The sequence below is a fragment of the Oryctolagus cuniculus genome, chromosome 10 (assembly GCF_964237555.1).
Source record: "Oryctolagus cuniculus chromosome 10, mOryCun1.1, whole genome shotgun sequence".
Taxonomy (NCBI): domain Eukaryota; kingdom Metazoa; phylum Chordata; class Mammalia; order Lagomorpha; family Leporidae; genus Oryctolagus; species Oryctolagus cuniculus.
Window position 1 is genome coordinate 42,495,077 of NC_091441.1, and position 21,748 is coordinate 42,516,824.

The following is a 21,748-nucleotide window of genomic DNA, read 5'->3' on the forward strand; positions in this document are numbered from 1 at the left end:
CCTAATATATGATGCAGATGTCTTACGCATGTATGTACAGAAACTCTTTGTTCTTCCAAGCACCACGTCCTTGATGAGTTGTCTCACTGCACTGTCTATGGGAGTCCACTATGGTTTGACTTGTATTTCAATTAGCTCTCTCTCCTGGCAGATTGGCGAGTAGCTCTTTCAGACTGGGGATGCTGTCCAACTCATCTTTCTACTGTGCTCATACAGTGTCTGCTTCCATAACCACTGGCAGATCTAGAATTTTTGTATGGAAAAGGTTTAGGAACTGTAGCTCAGAAAGAGTTAGGAAATAGATACAGGAATAGAACTAGGTAGAAAATGGGTGATGTTCTTAAATGTTGCATTAGCAGGTCTCCTTACATAAAAGCAGGAAAACATCACCTTCATATATTATAGAGGTTGGAGAAATACTGAGGGAGCCTCTTGGCAATATAGGTTTATTGACCTGAATTAAGTATATGGGAAACAGTGACACATTGATGAATCAATCCTTTGGAGGCCAAGCCTGTGGCAATTATTCCAGGTGAGTTCTGTTTTCCTCAACAGCACAGAAAGGAGTCCTCTCAGGAACAAGCTTGTTGGGGCTAGCCCGGGGTCAACATGAGCAAAGGGTCACACTCTTGGGGTTTGGCTGGTGGATCTGCCTAGATGTGCACCTGTGAATCCCCAAGGAAGCACTGTCCTGGCTGTTGTTTCTCTGGTCAGGGACTACTCGAGAGAGAGTTGAGAAGCTCTTCCAAGGCAAGTGGTAAGATCTCAGACTCACCTCCATTTGTATGGGGTGGAGGAAGACAGGGTGGAGCAAGAGAAGGAACAAGAAGAACATGTAGAAAGAGAGAGAGGTTCCCTCAAGTCCACCTCAGCAGGTACAGCAAGTCAGAATTTTATGAGACTGGGAGCAAATGCCTGTGTGTTTCCACTAGTATCCATCTTTGGTAACCGAGTTCTTGATAATGATGACATTGGGAACACTCTTGTCATTAGAAGAATTACCAGATATGCGCCACTTCTCCAGTAAGAATGTAATGAGTGGGTAAAGGGAGTCCTTTTCTATTCCCCTTGCTCCTACAGTGGATGTTTAATGGACTCCTGGCAAATGGATTTGGAAAGAATCAGAGATGCACCCACATGAGTGCGCACACTCAGTAAACCCTCCACCACATACACAGCTGCCCTACCTCCCATAAGAACACGCTCTGATCCAAGGAGACTCACACTCCAGTGGTAGCCATCAACACTGAGCTTTTACTCCGATATATAAAACAGGGAAAAAAATTCCTTTCTTCCTTATAGACTTGTTATGATAATTAGAATAATCCACATAAAAAGCACATTGAAAATGGTAAGAAATATAAAAGTTGAGATGTAAAGCCACCATTATACTCCTAAAATATAAAACAATCTAGAATGTGCATGGCTAAAATAATCAGAACTATAAAAATGAATGGGCCTGTATTGGACTGTTTCAGATATGAAACATTCAATCTCCAAACGCATGCTTTAGATTCAAAGGACAAGGAACAAAATGAGATCCTTGGATTCCCACCAGCAAAGAAAGGGTATGAGCACATTCCTAAGATGCTGCAGCTTATCTGCTGAAAAACATTCGAGAAGTTCTCCAGTTCTGAAGACTTTTCCCAGATAGACATTTGAGGTGCTTAAGTAATCATAAATTCATTTATAAAAGGAAATGACTATTTTCCCCCAAATTTACACTCATCCTGTTGAAGTCCTTAGATGTTTTACACCAAAAGGGAAAAAAGGGAAAGAAAAATAGCATCATGAATACAAAATGATGTCTTACACAGAACATATCCATCATATAAAGTAACTGACATCTTGAGTAAAAGCAAAAATAACTTTCAATATAAGTCTTTCTTGTTAAGATACTGCTTTTTATATATCTTGGTGAATGACTTCAAAATAAACACACTATCATGTGTTTTACTTGTAAGCATCTTATCACAAAGGAAACAAAACCACGGAAGGGACTCTAAAGGTTTTTGTAATCAGAATAATGAATTACAAATAAATCTTAAGACCTATCACAAGCTTGATTTCTAAGTTTCCCAAGCCCTATACTGAGATCCCTGGGCTGTGGTTCTGTGGCCCCGGTTCTTGAAGTCAGTGAGGTCAGGGCCGGGGTTTCCGAGGCTCACTGAGACTCAGCGGTATTCACTGGCCTCACCTGAACTCACTCCACTCTCCTTCTGAGCACCCATCCCATGGGTGGCACAACTGTTGCGTTCCTCCCAAAGAAGTCAGCAATTCTATGGTTTTCTGAGAGTATCCCATGCAGTTTCCTCTCTAGGCTAACAACTACATACCCCTTCACTGGTGTACAGAAGGCAAAACTCAATGGGTTCTTACTACAGAAGATGGAGCAATGTAGGAGGGTCTGTGAATTACTCAGTAGGAACTCTGGAGACCGCAGTCATCTGAGTCAGCTGGGAATTTTCCCAGACAACAGTAAGAGATCAAAGTGTGGGATTTAACTAAGGGTATTGCTTTGTGCAGATTCCTAAAGTTATTTGTGTGTGAGAGATCTTAAAAATTCACAAAGGCAATCATTATTAGCTTAAGTTTCTAATAATATGTCACCGATTTGCTTTGTTCCTCTTCAGGTACTATATTAAGTTCCTAGTGATTACATGTTCCTTGACTTCACATTAAGTATATACACATACTGTCAGGCTTCAATAAAATAATTACTTTCTAGGCCATCTATTTTCCCTAGCCTTTTTTCGGTTTTTAAAATTTCCCTCATTTACGGTGTTTGTCACTACCCAGGAGGGACTCCAGTAGAAATGGATAAGAACAAGATTAATGCCGTTCCTGTGAAAAATGTTAACGAAGTCACATAACACTCATCCAGCAGTCATCACTGAGGTTTGGCTTTATGGAATTAAAAAATATCTGTTGCATTCCTCCCAAAGAAGTTCTATGGTTTCCTGAGAATATCCCACATGTATACATAGTTGCTTCAAACAAGTACAGAAAAACTAATTCTCACATACCCCTAAGATGAGATCATCAGGAAAATTCTTTGTATTTCTCATAGAAAACACCATGCATCATATATTTAAGGTTGTACTTAATAAAGCACATGCCTTCTACTGAGTCCCCATGTCACAAGACAAAAGCTACCCTAGCTTGAGGAGTGGGTCAGAGGAGAGGTAATTAAGTAGCCCACATGTTCTACATACTAGTTACCCCATCCAGCTTGAAGAGGGAGGAGAGCACTTCTGAGGTGTTTCCCAAACTATGGCCATGCTAGGTCATCCAGGAGCACCAGACACTCCCAAAGAATCTGAGTGAATGTCTTTTCCACTGACTCACTCTCTCCGCCTCCCTTCACGTTCTTCTTCCTTTGCATGCTCAAAGCTCTTCCAAAACAGCACTTCCCAGTGTTCTCCAGTCTTCTGAAGGCTAGCACTGTACTGAGTTCGTAGAGGGACTTGAGGACTGTCCATGTCTTTTTTATCCCTCAGTCCTCAGGGTATAGCCCAAAGAAGGGCTCAAAACATGCTTATCAAATGAAATTAAACTGATTATCAGAACTGAGTACAGTAATGAGGCCTGATTGCTTTCAAAAATGTATCATCAATATAAGGAAAATTCACACTTTATGAGGCAGTACATGAAGGTAAAAGCATATACACTTTTCCTCACTATGGTATTCACAATTACAAAAGGCTGTGCAAACAAACAAAAATCTCCAACAAAAACAGCAATGGTCTATGATTACCTTCAGCAGCAAAATGTATAGATATATGTTAAAAAACAAATTTAGAAGGGAAAAAGTGTACTGTACTCCATATTCCACTCGAAAAATAAGCTCCCTTTCAAGTAGTGCAGTATCTACGACTGTAGGGATGTTTGAGTGCGTGACCCCTGCAGCAACCAACCTGAGGCTGGACCCATCCCTTCCATACCCAACTCACTTTCTGTCCCCTTCTTTTCCAATTAGTTGTTATGCTGATCCCAAGTCGACAGATTTTAAAATCAACTTAAGTCAAATAAAATTAGAGAAAAAAAGTCTATCAGCAGAACAAACCAAACAAACAAAAACCTTATATAATATATCACACGAAAGAATAATATTCCACTATGGTACAATTACTTCTCTAATAATAGTAACACAATCTGAGATGACAGCCTACAATTTTATAAAGCAAAGTAAACTCTTGAGCTTACAGACACTGATGGAATATCCTTACTTGGTTTCAATACAAGTGAGCCAATAAGAGAAGCCCTACTAAATTTAGACTCTGAGCTGATTTCATCAGCAACCTGTCCTCCCGACAGAGGTCTCTGCAGATGGGACAACACACAGGCTAGGATCAACCTGTTAACAGGGGCAGATCTGCAGCCAAAAATGGTCACAAAGAACAGTGCTGGGCTCAGGATCAACTGCCATCAAGACAAAGCTGAGAGCACCCATCCCATAGGTCCCAGCACGTCTGATGGCCACACCTATGTGAATCCCAGACCCTTCCAGAGCCATCACGTACCCAGAAGGTAAGTGTGACCACAACATCACCAGCCAAATCCAGAAGCTTCCCTGGAAGAAAAATTACCAGAAACTTGATCCAAGACAAAGCTTGAAACACATACTGAAACAGAATCAAATCCTGATCACTTTTTCATAGCCTGTCAAGAAAACATCTAAATTTCACATCTAAAATGGTTTAATTCAAATGATATTTTATTAAAATACTAAAAGGTTCAAGACCATAACTGATCTTTCAACCAGTGGGTGACAGTACAGGATAGAGTGACAGCTCAGGCAGTGACTACCCTAGATGTGGATTTGGGCAGATGTTGGCCTGTCCTGTGTGCTCACTGGAAAGGAAGGGGAAGACGCATGGATAGAAGGGCAGGCTGTGCTAGCCTTGTGAGGGTGGAGCAGGCGCAGCCACTTAGTTGGCTAGGAGCTGATGGTGACCTGGTCTAGGGAAGACAGTCTGAACACAGAAGAGGGCAACAGAAAGAAGCCCCATTGGAGGCCTGGTGCATTATGGCTGGGGTGAGGGCTGTGGATGAGGAAGAGGAGGAAGAGAGAAAAGGACATTGCCTCCGACTGCCTTCTTGCTGCCCTCTGCACTTCCTCTGCTCCTCCTCCCTATCAAGTCCACTGTCTCTGCTGTCATCTTCAATAAGGGATCAGAGGAAGTTGCCGAAGCTGTTCTCAGAGATTTTTATTTCATTTATTTTTATTTATTTATTTATTTTTTTTGAGAGGGAGGGAGGGAGAAAGGGAGAAAATCTCCCACCTGCAGGTTCATTCCTCAGATGCCCGCAATAGCCGGGGCTGGGTCAGGCCAAAATCTGGGAGTTCAGTCTAGGTCTCCCATGTGTGTGGCAGGGACCCAACTACTTGAGCCATCACCTGCTACCTCTCAGGTTCTGTACTAGCAAGAAGCTGGATTCAAGAGTGGAGTCAAAACTCGAACCCAGGCACTTCAATGTAGGATGTGGACAAGCCAATCGGTGGCCTAACAACTAGGCCACATGCCCACCCCTATTTTTAGGAGTTTTCTTCTTTTTTTTAAGCACCATATTATTTGTCCTCTTTATTTTCAAATAAAACACCTAGTAAACTGGTTTAAACTGGTATTCAAGCAAAAATCCTGTCTCCTTCCCCAAAAGCCATATAAATTTTATAAAACAAATGAAAACATAAAATATTTATGTTATATAGATCTGATATCACATGCAGCTCAATTCCGCGTTTCATCATGGGAAATCCAGTTACTCATTTTCAAAACAGATGCAGGTGAACAGTACCTTGTCAGGGAGTGTTTATATCCACAGATAGCCCACTCTCACATATGCAATCTACTGCTTTGCTTGAAACTTAAAGGTTACCTTTTCACAACAAATAAATGCAAATCAAACACACAGTTACCCAGATTTAATGTTCAAAGAAAAACTTCCATGAGATTACCACCTTGGATAACACAACAGGACATAAGACCATGTCATTTTCATTTAGAATTTACTGCAACATATTTGCAAGTGTTTACCTTCTCACACCATCTTTCCTTAAAAAAGTTTTAAAAACTTCTTACATGGAAACATGCAGAAAGGTACAAAACTGAAGAAAATGCAACACCAATGTGGGTAGTATTTTAGCTCTTTATGAGCTAAGGAAAAGTTGAAGTGAGTTTCAATACTGAGCCGAAGGGAAATCTCTTAGTTGGAAATTAAAAAAGAAGAAAGATATAGGAGATAATGCAATAGGGAACAATATTCAAACGGGGAACTGCCAGGATTAGCATTTATGTCTTTAGGAAAGAATAAAATATGATGTTGTTGAACCAAAAAAAATCAGGTTTAATATGTGAAAGTATTTTGTGTCTGTTTTTCCAGAACATACTACTAAAATAAAATCCCATGCAGCAGACTAAAAGGAATTAAAATAAACATTGAAGAAAAAAAAATCACCCAAGAAAACTGATGATTCATAAGTATGATGAAGATAAATCACTTAGGTCAACAATATTTAGTTTTCTCCTTATCCTAATATCACTGTACTAGTCTACCTTAAATGTCTTCTAGAACAATGAAGGGTATAAATAAATAAACTCATTAATAAATAAATAGAAAAATAGCTTTGTCTCGCTAAATGTCATTGCTAAAGATAAAAAAGTCACAAATTAAATTATGAATAAGGAAACTGTGCCAGAATAGGTTTTGGATCATTTCACTTCACTTTTAGTGGTTTGAGGTTTCTCGAAAATGTACTGCAGGCTCCAGGGTGCAGCATGTGAGTACTTAAGATGCTTGTTAAATGCAGATTTCCAGGCCTCATACACCAGGGGTACTGACTCAGAAGGCCAAGGACCCCATGCATTTGCTTTTGCAGTAGCTCCCCAGATTATAAATGCATATGGCCTACAAACTACACTTTGAGAAAACCACTGACTCAAGTAAAAGAGCTGTCTCTCTGCTATGGAGATGAACATTTTTCCCAGCAAGAAACTTGTTTTAGAGCAGAAAGCAATCTTTAAATATATTTATTCTTTTGAACCATCAACCTTGTAATTTTCAGTAGCCAGTGAGTAATCCTGGTGGAAATGATAACAGTGATCCAAATCGCTTCTACAGATTTTTGCCAAGCCATACTCGACAGTCACCTAGCTACAAATGGTTGTAAAGTGAATAGCAATGCTTTAAGGTAACTGTACAAGAATCCTCCATAAATGCTGCTTAAAATTTTGTTGACTTGCCTCATGAGAGACGTAAAGATCTGCAAGGAAATTACATATTGATCACTACCATCACTGTTACAAATTCTAGTTGGCTCTCTCTTCATTTGTTACCCCAAAGTCGCCAAGTACGTAACACAGGAAGCTCGCCATGGTTCCTCTACCATTCAAGACCCACGACCGAGAATGTCCTCTATGACTCTTTCCCTTATGCCTTTCTTTCTCCTCTTTTCCTTGATAACCAAACCCATTCGCCTTATCCGCATGCACATCCACCCGCTTTGTGGGTCAGATAACACATTTTGTCTTTGCCTCCAGCTGTTGCCAACTGCTTTTCATTTATCCCCCAAACGAGCATCTCTTGAGGGAACATTGCATGTCAGGAACTGTGCAAAAGTAAACCTACAAAGAATGACACAGCAATCTGGCACATGCTGTTAACAAAGGGGTTCTAGTTTTCATAGCACTATGTTCTTAGAATTTTATCTACAAATATCATTGAATCTGTTAAAAATTAAAATAAAGTTTAAATAAAGGAAAATAAATATCAGAGGCCCCATTATGTACAGCAAGAACTATGCGATATGTGAGCGGCAATCTGAGGTTGAGTCAGGTACAGTGAGAGTTGTTTCTGAAAGTAACTTTTATGGCCATTTCAGTGGGCCAACAATATCTATGAGGAGTCTTCAAAGAGTTTGTGAAAATGTACATTATGAAAAAAAAGCATACATGGGTTTCAATTTTCTTTTGTACCAAAAATAAGAATATCTTTTAATTCCATTTTCCATGAAGTTTTTGAGGGGCTCTCCTGTACCTGGTCCATCTTCATAGTCTAAGTCTGTTTTCCTGTAGTTTATACTGCAGGGCAAAGAAACGGTGAGTAAGCACTCATTTCCAACCTCATAAACCACAGGGCTTCACATCTGAGGCCAAGCACAGAGCTGGGGGAGGAAATATCTAGGTTCTAGTGCACCTCACTGTCCTCCTCACGGTAAAAGCGATCAAGGCTGTGGCGGTGGGGGTGGGGGAAGGTGTTGACAGTACTGAAGGTGGGTCTTCTAGTATATTCTGGTCAAACCGAGACCAGGAGGAGAGAAAGAGAATACACTGCAGTCATATTTTCTATTATTCTGTACTGTTTTCACATTAGAGCTAGAGGCAGAAAGGGAAATCTCTTACCCATTAATTTGTAGGAAAAAAAAATACTGTTTTCCAAAGGAAGACTATTTCTTTGATGGATACTAGAACTTAAGAATGGCACATTTTTATAACGAGCGATACTTTAACACCAAAGTTGATTTTTTCTTTTAAACAAGTTGAACTTGATATGTAATTCTTGCTGGTCTACTCTGTACCAGATAGACCCCTGCAGACATTCAACCATGAACACAAAATACAGTCCAGTCATCAAGAACTCTCCTTACCCTGCAGGGAGCAGCAGTCACCCACTGTAACACAGTGCGCCAAGTGTATTCTATGGTGCCAAGCTCAGTGTTTTGGAAACACCAGAGCATGGAAAATGCTTCTCGGAGGAGGTGGCAGGTGAGCTGGACTTTAAACCATGAACAGATTATACCACAAACAGAAAGAAGGGGAAAGATCTCTTTAGCAAAGAAGAATTAAAAAGAAAATAATGGAAGCAAAAGGGACGGAGTCATTAAGGAACAAAGAGTGCTTTGTGTTGTGTGTGTGTGTGTGTTTTTTTTTTTTTAATTTTTGAACAGGCAGAGTGGACAGTGAGAGAGAGAGACAGAGAGAAAGGTCTTCTTTTGCCATTGGTTCACCCTCCAATGGCCGCCGCGGCCGGCGCACTGCGGCCGGCGCACCGCACTGATCCGATGGCAGGAGCTAGGTGCTTCTCTTGGTCTCCCATGGGGTGCAGGGCCCAAGGACTTGGGCCATCCTCCACTGCACTCCCTGGCCACAGCAGAGAGCTGGCCTGGAAGAGGGGCAACCGGGACTAGAACCCGGTGTGCCGGCGCCGCAAGGCGGAGGATTAGCCTAGTGAGCTGCGGCGCCAGCTACAAAGAGCGCTTTGTGAGGCAGAGGTCCAGAGGAGAGATGTGGAGGTTGATATAGAGAAGATAGGCAGGTGGCAGCCAGAACAAAATGGACTTTCAGAGCCACACAGAGAAACTTTGAATTGTATCCTGTAAGGATACAGGGGAGGCCCAAAAGTTTTTAAGGATGAGTATTGCAAGATCTAACTCATGTGTGTTTGCTTTTTAAAGATTTATTTATTTATTTGAAAATCAGAGTTAGAGAGAGCAAGAAAGAGAGGCAAAGAGAGAGGTCTTCCATCTGTTGGTTCACTCCCCAACTGGCTGCAACAGACATAGCTGTGCCGATTCGAAGCCAGGAGCCAGGAGCTTCCTCAGGGTCTCCCACGCGGGTGCAGGGGCCCAAGGAGTTAGACCATCTTCCACTGCTTTCCCAGGCCATAGCAGAGAGCTGATCAGAAGTAGAGCAGCCGGGATGCAAATAGGCACCCATATGGGATGCCAGCACTGCAGACAGTGGCCCCACCTGCTATGCCACAGTGCCGGCCCCCTAACTTGTGTTTTAAGAAGCAACTGTGGGGGTCAGTGCTGTGGCATAGTGGGTAAAGCTGCCACTTGCAGTGCCAGCATTCCATACGGGTGCTGGATTGAGTCCCAGCTGCTCCACTTCCGATCCAGCTCTCTGCAATGGCTTGGGATAGCAGTAGAAGATGGCCCAAGTCCTCAGGCCCCTGCACACACATGGGAGACCTGGAAGAAGCTCCTGGCTCCTGGCCTCAATCAGCACATCCCCGGCCATTGCAGCCATCTGGGGAGCAAACCAGCAGATGGAAAACCTCTCTCTCTTTCCTGCCTGCCCGTCCTCCCCACTCCCCTGCTTCTCTTTAACTGTGACTTTCAAAAAATAAATAAATCTTTAAAAAAATAAAAAAGAAGTGTAGCGGCTGATGGGGTGATGAGGAAGAGGCAGCTGATCAGAAGGCCCTAGAAAGCTCAAGCAGAGATTGCTCATCAGGAATTGTGTATCTCTGTGCTCTTACATGCTCATCACATTTCCCCCTGTAAGTACTGTAGTTACACCGTGTTTTCGTCTTTCATGACATAAGTCAATAGTGATATTTTTCCCACTCAAAATATGTGATATTATTTCATAAAATCACATTTTATGTAATTTCATAAAAATTTCACAAAAATCACATTTAAGGCAAATATTTAAAATATGATCTCTTACCTGAACAAAGCTGTTCCACTTTTGTGTAGTTTAAAGATACTATGTCATTAACCCATGCAATGATGTCATGTCTGCTCATAGTCTCTTGGGTTATCGAGGTAGAATACACATTGACTGCCATTCCCCAGCTAGAAAAAAACAAACACATTTATTTACCAATAACATAAAAATGAACTCAGATCAATAACCGACACTATTCAAGGTCAGGATAACTGGCCAAGTTTTAGGGGATACAAAAATCCTGCTTTGGCTAAACCTTGAATTTTTCTCTCTTCTACAAATCTGCCATAATATGACTAAATTTCATATATTTTTCAGGCACTATCATGCACGCTGTTTCTTCCCCAAGTAGATCCAAATGTTCCTCAGGTTGTGAGATTCCTAATTCATAACACAATCGAGTTTTACCTTTGACCTTAAATCTGTATGTGGTGTTAAAAAGTTATCAGGCCTAGGACAGTGCACATACAAGGAATCTTTCAGTTTTATGTAATTATTTCACAGTAGTTTCATTGTAAGTACTTGCAAACATCAATGCTTTGGAAGTTGGTCATTCTAATAAATGTGTACTGGTCATGACTGTTTTTAACACTTAAACCTGGATGAAACTTTGTAATTTTACTAATTTTGTGAAATATGTGTATGTACAAATGCATTATAACTGCACATTAACTTTTATTTTGAAAGTTTTCAAATACATGCAAAAAGAGAAATAATAACAAACCAGTTATTCTTACTTCTTGGTTTAAACAATTACCACTACTCGACCCATCTTTTCACTTGCACGCCCATCAACTTCCCTTCTGCCAATCCCAGGCCTGGCTCCCTGAAAGCCAGATTATTTTTCAGTAAATGCGAGGCATCACATCATTTCACCTCCAGACACTTTAGTACATGTCTCTTAAAGGACACTACCCCCTATTATTATCAATCTAAAAATGAATGTAATTACTGAACATCATCAAATTTGCATTACAGTGTCTTACAATTTTGTTTCAGTTTTCTGAATCTAAATTCAAATAAAGTTCACACAATGTAATTCTTTGATATGTTCTTTAAGCTTCTACTGTCTATAGTTTTCCATTTCTAGTCTTTCCTTGAAACTGCTGTTCTTGTTGAAGAAATGGGGTTATTTGGTAGAGTTTCTATAGTGTGAATTTTGCACACTGCATCCCACTGGTGTGGTTTAGCATGTCCCTCTGCCCTGTGTTCCTACAGACTGGTAATTCCACCTAGAGGTTTCATTTGATTCAAGTTCTAACGTGGGGAGGAGTCCAAGACTGCTTCATGCAGGGTTGCAACATCTTCAGGAAGCACATGGTGCCTGACTGACTCCTTTCATCCTAGCATTGGCCACTGATGATACCTGCCTAGGCCAACTACTCACTAGAAACTTCAAGGTGATAAGTCTATTAGACAGATCTGATATCTGGAGTAATTTTACATAAAGGAACTGCCCACTGAGGTGAGGATGATTTAAGAAAGGCAAGATAGAGGCCTGATTCTTTCTCTTTGTTTCCTGGTTTTCAAACATCGTGGTGGCTCCCTAACGTTCTCCAGACCTGACCAAGGAGAGGTTTTTATGAACTCGCTGCAGCTTCCATCTTTATGAATGTATGCTTCCAAGAGCTTCTTCAAGAGTTCTTTTCACAAGGTCCTAGCAGTCTTTGAAAACTCCCTTTCTGGTGTGACAACATGATTCAGGTTCAGCTTGTATCATTCCTGCCTCACATCTAAAACCAGCCATTTCTTGATGGGCTCCTAATTTGTTTTAGTGGCAAATAGTACTTTGAGATATAGAAGTAATATGCTTAAACATGACCAGATATGATAGCAAAATCTATAGTCTGGAAGTTTTACACAAAAATCTACATATTTAATCTCATTAAAACAAAATTTGCTTTGTATTTCAAAATACTATTTTATTTTTATATAAGTATAAAAATAAATAAATAGCCCACCATTGGTCTATACACAGAAGCACCTCATCTCTAAATTTGCTACTGCAGAGCTGGAAGATGTCAGCATTGGACTCTCTCAGCATGTGACCATGATTACTGCTTTTCTATACCACTACTAAAGGTTTTTAACATATTCTGTTTAATAACTTGTTTCCTTTATCATTTATTAAACAAAACTGTTTGATTTTAAAATCAATTTTTATATAAATTTTACAAACCTTTGTAAGAATAGTTCAAAATTTATAATATTGTGTGATTTTTGATGTAATTTTTCATACACTAGATAATTTTGGGCAGTTGTGCTTTTTTAATGGTTTCTTCCTCAGGCAGGAATGCAAATCTTTTGCATTATGGGCAACATATTGATGGTGAGTGATGTGTCAGGCACAGAATTATGCAAAATGGCTCCAAACCAAACTGAGAAAGTCTTGCTCCAGATGATTTAAAAACAAAACTAAATGCAAAGAAGAAAGACACACAGATCTGTGCTTTACAAAGATAATCTATATACAAGTGTATAAAAATGGCCTAAAATGGTCTGTGGTTATGGAACAGAAAGTAGTCCACAATAAAAGTCCAGGTGGATGTGTTAGCACAGCTTTTAAAAAAAATCCATGAGAGGAGCCAGCATTGTGGCAGTAAGCAGGGTTAAACCACTGCCTGCAGTACCAACATCCTATATGGGTGCTGGTTCAAGACCCAGCTGCTCCACTTCTGATTTAGCTCTCTGCTAATGGCCAGTGAAAGCAGTAGAAGATGGCCCAAGTCCTTGGGCTCCTGCACCCATGTGGGAGACTTGGAAACAGCTCCGGCATCCTGGCTTTGGCCTGGCCCAGCCCCAGCTGTTGTGGCCATTTGGGGAGTGAACCAGCAGATGGGAGACTGATCTCTCTGTCTCTGTCTCTGTCTCTTCTAACTCTGGCTTTCAAATAAATAAAAAATAAACCTTAAAAAAATGCCATGAGAACAAGGAAGCAAGTCATTTGCTGCTGTTTGTCAATGAATCCCTTTCCTCCACGTCTCTGCTGAGAGCACTGCTCAAGGACACAAGCATCTTCACACTCTCAGCAGACACTGGGTACACAAAGGCAAGTGAAGGCGCCATCAGCTCATTCACAGGATCAGGTCAACAATGAAAATAGCAGTGGATTTGTGCCTCAGAAATCCTCTAGTTAATGAGTTACTAGACTCACCCCTCTAACCTCCCGAGCACCCTTCTCTAACCAACACAGCTGCACTCCCCAGAAACCAGGAAGAGCAACCGTGGGTTAAGGCATCTGTGGGGAAAACTAGGTTAGAGCAAAAGAAAGAGCGAATCAATGAAGGTTAGTGTTAATTTTTTTTAACATGTCCTAAATTGAAACAGCGATAACACAGTAAATGAACAGAAATTCAATACAGACTTCAAAGTAAGAGCCACAGGGGCCCACACTGTGGTGTAACGGGTAAAGCCACCACTTGTGATGCTGGAATCCCATATGGGTACCTGGAGTCCTGGCTGCTTCACTTCCACTCCAGCTTCTTGCTAATGCACCTGGGAGAATGCAGCGGAAGATGGCCCAAGTGCTTGGATATCTGCTACCCACATGGGACCCAGAAGAACGTCCTGGCCCAGCCCTGGCTGTTACAGCCATTTGGGGGGAGAGAACCAGTGGATGAAAGATCTTTCTGCTTCTTCCTTTCTTTCTGTAACTCTGCCTTTCAAATAAATACCTAAATCCTTAAAAAAATTAATAGCTACAGAATCAATACAGTTATTCTCTACTAATCATCTATGGTAACTAAAATGTTCTTATACCTATTTTCCTCTCCACTTTTCAGTAAGATACTTGTCAACTGTGGCAAATGCACCCGGAGGCTTGACAGCTCTGGTCTGACTCCCTGACCCTGGAAGAGAAAGCACCCTCTGAACTCCCAGCAAGCAAGGTGACGGTGAACACAGAAAAGGAATTCCGTTTCTCCTGTGTCCCCCAGCCTTTTCCCTAATTCCTTCAACTCCCACTTTTAGTACAGGGACAATTTCAATATACCCAAACCTAAATTATCAAAGACACCAAAAGCTTTACGGGAGAAATTTACATTTTTCCATATATCATTCTCAGGGGAGAGGGTATTAGTGGGAAAGCCCTCCCATAGACCTGCTCTAAAATCAGAAGATTTCCTTCTAATTTCTTGGGTCTCAATGTACAAGGCCATACAAAGGCAGAGGCACCTGACCCTGCCTTGTCTACAGAAATGCTATGTGGATAACACAGGAGTTTGTACCTCATCCCAGAGTCACAGTGATTCCATGCTCCCATTCTGATCCTTGAAGAACCCAACACTCCCATTGTGATCCTTGACAAAATCAACAATTATATTCTTTCCTTACAAAAGGGGACGTTCAAGCTGTCACTCAACAGGTCACATTAGCAGGAAGTCACACACACAATCCAGGACTCCTAATCCTTGAGAAGAGTGCCAAACTCATGAGCATTCCACTGGAGGTAGAATTTTGTAGCAATTCAAAATATAAATTTTTAAAATGTACTGAGTAATTTCCAGAGACTCAATAAAGAAGAATAAATGGCTATAAAAGGTAAGGTTATACCAAATGCTACTGAACAAAGAGCCAAAGCACTGTGCAGGGCTGATCCTCCTGTATGGATCTTTGACATGACCCTCACATGCAGCTTATACTTAGAGGGCCTGCCAGGTGGCCCTGTGGCACAGTACTTCTCCCTGCACCATCCTTGCAGAGAAGAAAGTCAAGGCACTGGCCCCATTTTGTGGCTTTCAACAGAATCTTAACCAGATCACTGGTTTAACACCTGGTAAGTCGGAGAGCACAGAAAGAAGATAAATGAGGGACAGTTTCCTGGCCTCACAGCCCTGGGCCACTGGATTTACTTGTCTTCTAATTTTTATTAACTTATTTTATTCATTTCAAAAGCAGAAAGAGAGGGAGGAAGAGAGAGAGAGAGAGAAACAGAGAGATGGATGATATATAGATCTCTCTCCTATCTGCTGGTTCACTCTCCAGACACCCACCATCAGCCAGGGCTGGTCCAGACTGATGCCAGGAGCCCAGTACTCAGTCTGAGTACCCCAGATGGGTGCCAGGTACTTGAACCTTCATCTGTTGCCTCCCAGGGTGCACATGAGCAGGAAGCTGGGCGCCCTGATATGGGACGAAGGTGTACCAAGCAGCATCTTAATCACTGCACCAGATGCCTGCCCCTATATATTATTCACATTTTACTTTAAAATGAACTTGCATTCATTGTTACTACTGGAAAGTAAACTAAAACTCACGGGAAAGAAAGAAATACATAGAGAAACAAAAATCCTTTCAAAAGCCAAGTCACCATCCTGGCTTGTCTAATAGTGATCACTGTTACACCTGACTTTGGGAAAAGGACAGCCTCAGGCTGGGAGCCAACGTGTTGACTTTGCTCAGTTTCATCCTGGATTCAGCATTTGGCAGTGGCACTGGGTGGAGAGACATAGCAAGCTTATGCTCTGTGGCAGTTACTGAGCCATACAAATTAGACACTGAATTTCTGCTTACTAAAACAAATGGAATTTTTTGTGAGTCAATGAGACTTGAGTTAGCCTACTGCGCAAAGCCTCCATAAAGGCTTGGGCAAGTCCCAAATCATCGAAACCAAAATATGAATTCTACTACCTTACCAGTTAAGGGCCCAGAACCCCATTATGAAATATTTCACAATTTTGTCCAAGAACAAATCTGGCAAAGTTTGTGAATTACTCAGAGGAGGTGTGTCTCTGTAAGATTAGACAGATGTGTAAAATGTCACTGCTAGTATTATGTGTATTAACTGAAATTATTTCTTACGTAAGTTATTTTGTGTATCTGCCCTACCCTACCCCACACAAATAGACCATCACAGCCACATTTTGAGCGAGAGGACTATTTTCCTTCATTTTCTCCCTTTACTCTGCCACTGATCATCCCTCTTGAAGAAAAACACAGTGGATGCTCTCTCCTATCCCCCAGCAGGGCTCATGATGGGTCAGGTGTCCCAGGATCCTGGTTCTGCGTGTCTGGATACAAGGAGAAGGGCTGAGAAATTAATTTTAGGAATGAGGCATGTGGAACTTATTTTGATTTAGATTTTTTTTTAACAACTGAAGTCTGACTTTGCCAAGCTTCCCAAGTTTAGACACGGCCATCTGCAGAAGAACAGCTCTCTGCAAGTCGTTGACTACTGTCTGCTGCACTGGAGGAGGAGGCGCCCTGCCTCAGACGGACCCCAAACCCACTTCCAGGCTGAGCCTATAAAGGGCCTTTCGGATGTAAATCACCTTCTATGTCACCCCTACAGCAGTCCACATTCAACCGAAGACTTCCTGTTCAACACAAAATGCTCTGAAAACTCAACCCACTCCATGCCATTATGCCCGGTTCACATATTTTGCACAGCAACTACACCCATACTTGGGGCTGTCTTTCTTCTCTCTCCTAACAATCTCTACTTTCAATATGCTCTCCATCACCAGGAGAAGTACTCCACCCACAAGGATCTAAGATAAACAGATGCAATGCATTCCTCACTCAATTTCACATAAATGAAACAAAGAGCAGACTAGAAAAGAGGTACAAAGGAAAACGGTATTTTCTTTTACTTGAGAAACTTATTTCTTTGAACTTGGGCATCCAGTGATTTCTGAAGCCCTGATAAAAATCTGTAACCCTACTGGCTTCCCAGTCCTGTTTCAAAGGAAGCCACGTCCAGCTAAAAGCCACTCCTTTCCACGTGTCTGAGCAGTAGCTGGAAGACCCACATCTCCATATTTGCCCAAGAGTGAGAATCACCCCCGTAATCAGTAGGAACTAGGAACTCCTTTTTGTTGTTGTTTTTGTTTACCAAACACTGGACTTACACTTGGTTCAAGTCAAGGCCACACTGTTAATTCCCATTTCACAGAATGTTCTTTGGCTGAAGTTTTTAGGATTGTCAAAGTTGACCTGTTCCCACAAACCAGGTAAAGGGAAGCAGGTTAATTTAAATGCACTCCTAAACATTACTCAGAACTTGTTTGGTGTGCCATTGCAACAGAAAAAACCATTCGACATACACTTCTAAGTATCCACGGATATTTTAAGAGTTTAAAAGAGATTTACCAATCATTGATGAAATAGTTCCCTCTCTTAAAGGAGACATCTCTCTACAATAACCGATAAAAAGTTTGAAGGTTATAAATGTGCATTTATGGCCACAGATTAACTACTGAGCCACAGGGGGAAACCCCAGAGCTGTTCCCGGGACTGCTTCTGCATTAGGGAAAGAGATCCACTTGGGAATGAAGAGACTGAATCCCACCACACCCCCGCTCTCCAATGTGGAGTCTGCCTCTGGAAAGCCGTATAACAACAGAGGGCTCTGCCTGAGAGCCTCCTTCCTGGCTCCCGCCTAACAAAGGCTGCCGGGAAAACTCCACGGCTGCCCCTCATCCTGAACTGGGCATCCGGCGGGAGTGAGTGGCGGTGTAAATGTGTCCTCTGAACCAGAAGTGTCCCTGCTTTTCAGCTGTGCATAATTCATTCTTTAGAGTCATGAGCATGAGGGGCAGGGTTTAAACATTTCACGGGGCACAGACTCTCGCCAGCTCGGTCTCCAGTCATCACTTTCTCTTTAGCTGTGACCCGACGTGCATGGGCAGGGAGGGGGGATCAGGATGATGCACAGAGGGGGCTCCACAGAGCATCTGTGAAAGGTAAACCCCTCTGAAGTGAAACGGCCCTGGAGCCGGATCTCAGAAACTTGTGTGTTTCATTTAAAATCAGCTATTAAGCTACTGTTTCACTTGGGGGCCCACTGACGTATGCAGAGATTCTAGGGCGGGGAAGGGATTTGAGAGGTCATATTTTCTGACGTACACAGAGATTCTAGGGCTAGGACAGGATTTGAGAGGTCATATTTTGTCTTCAGGCGATAACACAGGTAAGCCGCTGTAGACAGACTTGCACCTGTTTAATTTTTAAAGGCTCAATGACTGTGCTGGGGTTAGAGAGACAATGCAGATGTCCCTGGGATGGCCCCTGGATCAGCAGGGGTCTCAGCGCAGTACTGACTTCATGTGAGGATAACAGAGACATATCAGGACACTGCCCACAAGGATAAAATACATAAGAAGAGACCTCAGAAAGTTTGGGGGAAACAGAATTAGATGTTTATTTTGGTGCTTTTTTCATAATATTCATTTTCCATGAACTTTTTGGAGATTCCTTGGATATTTTCTTTATTTATTTACTGATCTTTTACCAAGAAACCTTTTATTTAAGGTTGGATGTTCTCTTAAAACATAAACATTGGGGCCAGTGCCGTGGCACAGTATGTTAATCGTCTGCCTGCAGTGCCGGCATCCCATATGGACACCGGTTCTAGTCCTGGCTGCCCCTCTTCCAATCCAGCTCTCTGCTATGGCCTGAGAAAGCAGTAGAAGATGGCTCAAGTGTTTGGGCCCATGCACCCGCATGGGAGACTGGGAAGAAGCACCTGGCTCCTGGCTTCGGATCGGCGCAGCTTCAGCCATTGCGGCCATCTGGAGAGTGAACTAGCAGCAGGAGGACCTTTCTCTCTGTCTCTGTCTGTAACTCTACCTCTCAAATAAATAAGTAAAATCTAAAAAATAAACAAACATTGAAATATACTTTTTTTCCTGCAAAATCAGGCATTTATAATTACAACTAGGAAAGAAAACCAATGTAAGCAACTTTCACACAAGGCTGCTTCAAGAAACAGCAGCTGAACATGGGTTATGTCGGAGGCTAAGCGGTCTGCTATTTATTCTACGCATTTCTAGGCTGCTTACCCCTGCAATATTAAACTGCGTTTCACTATCATTCATTGCTTAGTAAGAATGCTTTTTATGTCGGCACAAAGTTCCACGTGGTCTGATGATCAGGATAAACTCCAGCTACTGCTCGAAACCACTACCTCTCAGAATCAAAGAAAAATCATACTCTCTTTCAGGATGCCAACTCCTTTTGCCATTAACTATGACTTTTTAAAATTTTTATTTTTCTACTTTATTTGGTGGGAGAGGAGGAGGAGGGAGGGGAGGAGGAGAGAGAGAAAGCTCCCCATCTGCTGGCTCACTCCCCAGATGGCCAAAACCGTCTAGAGCGGTGGTGGAAGCTGGGATGGGGAACGCAGTCTGGGTCTTCCAAGTGAGTGGCAGGGACCTAACTATCAGAGCCTCACTACAGCCTCCCAGGATCTGCATTAGCAGGAAGCTGGAATCCGAAGCAGAGCTAGGATTTGAACCCAGGCACCCCAATATGGGATGCAGATATCACAAGCAACGTCTTAATCATTATTCCAAATACAAACCCCCAACAACTACTTTTTAAACCAGATGGATTCATTTTTTGTCACATCACCAAGAACTATGTACCATTCTATGTACCATCTTTTAAAAAACAGAATATTTTTCCAAAATCTGCTTTGAAAATCCATCCCCACTGTAACAGCCTCAGTATTGTCAGCATCCACCTCATCAGGACTGTTCCCTAGGTGTTACTACGCATCTAGCCCTTTGTTTGGCTGCCCACCTTATCATAACTGAAAGAAAGAATGAAACTTTCAAAACAGCATACATGGGTGAGATTTTGTTTGTGCTTTTGTTTTTAAACTCGGAATTAACATCACTAGCTACAACCCCAAATCGAATTGGAAACTTGGCTCTCATCCTAGAAACAAAGAAATTTTTAAGCTGTAAAGCTCTTTGTGGCATTTATAATGTCCATGGATATGAATCAAAGTGCATAAAATTTGAGTTACATACACACACACACAACCACAAAACACCCCCCCCCCACACACACACATACAATGGGCATACGTTTCTTCATATGGTCAGACAATACAGCTGATAAGGCAGATCCTATTTGCCTAAATGTCCATATGCTTTGAGCAGTGGGTGGCTTTGTCCACTGCTCTGAAAATAATGTCAATGACCCAGAGCTCATTCCCATGCCACAAGACTTGGCAGGTCTCCTCAGGGCACCAACATGCACTCAGCAGTAGCCCTCCTTCTCCTGGATCCTCGTCCATTCACTCCCTCCTGACCATATGCCTCCTGTTTACTTTCCCAGCCCTCCTTGGCTTCATTCCCTCTCACTCTGACCTTCAGCCTCTCCCATGATCCCAAGTCATTTCCAGTCAGGTCCGTGGCCACCCCTAGGATGGTCCCCGGGCAACCTTTCAGGACACAGGTGCTGCTGATACCAAGGTGGGTGGCTATGTTCAGCTGTTAATCCACTCTGCATAAAATCAGGTGTATAAGACAGAGCAGAAGAGTATGTGGCCATCCGACGAACAAGCTGCCACTAGGCACTGTCCTGTGTGGACTCACTGTGTTGGGAGTGCCCCACCTCCTGGTTCTGAGCACGTTCTCTCTCTCTCTCTCTCTCTCTCTCTCTCTCTCTCTCTCTCTCACACACACACACACACACACACACACACACAATCTTGGTGGTGCAGATTCCTCCCCAATGCTCAGTATCTCCAGGGATGCCTGCTCTAAACCATCCCATAAGAAGAAACAAACGATAGGTGGCAGCTTCAAGGTTAAACCTAGGGATAAGCAAGGTTCAAGGCCTTCTGCAGGTGGAGAGATGCCAGTTGCTGGCCCATAGCACTGTGGGCTACATCTCCTGCTTCACGTTCGGCTCTGAGGCTAACTCCTCAGCAAGCCTTCCCTGTCCACTCTCTGGAGGGGCCTCCTCCCAGTGCTTGCACACCACACTCTTCCTCTCTTCCTGACACTAGCACCATCCGTAATTATCCTGCTTGTTTATTTTCTGCCCATCAAGGCAAGCTCTGTGAAGGCAAGCACGTTACGGACAGATTTTTTTACAAGTGTATTTCCAGGGTCTGGGACAGTGAGTGGCACTGGAAGTCAAGGCTGAATGAATGGTTTGGTGGAAGGGGAACACACAAGGTGCTCACAATCACACCAAGTAGGCAACTGCCAGTACCTGCCCCTAGTGCTACATAAGACGGCAAAGGGGGGATCAATCAGGGTTGAATGGATTATAGGGTTTTGTCTTCTACATCTTAAGAAAAAGTGAGTAGGCAAAATTCTTCATGTCTGAAACGACAACAAAATCTCACTTAGTTGGACGGCTGGTCTATGGAGCTCTGATCTTGGGTCAGGGGCACCAGCATCTGGTCCCACAGCACAGCTAAATCAACTGGTTGGGTAAACTTAGACACATGCGCCTTAATTCCTAGGGTCCCTTTTTCTTTACCGGTAAAGCAGAGGAACTAGGTTAGATGATGTAATAACCAGCATTTACTGGAAATTTCCCACTCGCCCTGT

At 42.4% G+C, this 21,748-nt stretch overlaps 1 protein-coding gene across 6 annotated transcripts in view; it reads right to left on the reverse strand.

Annotated features, from left to right (window-relative positions):
- Positions 1-21,748, reverse strand: part of MAPRE2 (microtubule associated protein RP/EB family member 2) — a 161,629-nt gene that overhangs the window by 62,255 nt on the left and 77,626 nt on the right. For all 6 annotated transcript variants that reach the window (XM_051852031.2, XM_070050305.1, XM_051852029.2 and 3 more), the window contains one exon: positions 10,455-10,582. In XM_051852031.2, coding sequence (XP_051707991.1) covers positions 10,455-10,575 — 121 coding nt within the window. In that variant the 5' untranslated portion in view covers positions 10,576-10,582. The remainder of the gene's footprint in view (positions 1-10,454; positions 10,583-21,748) is intronic.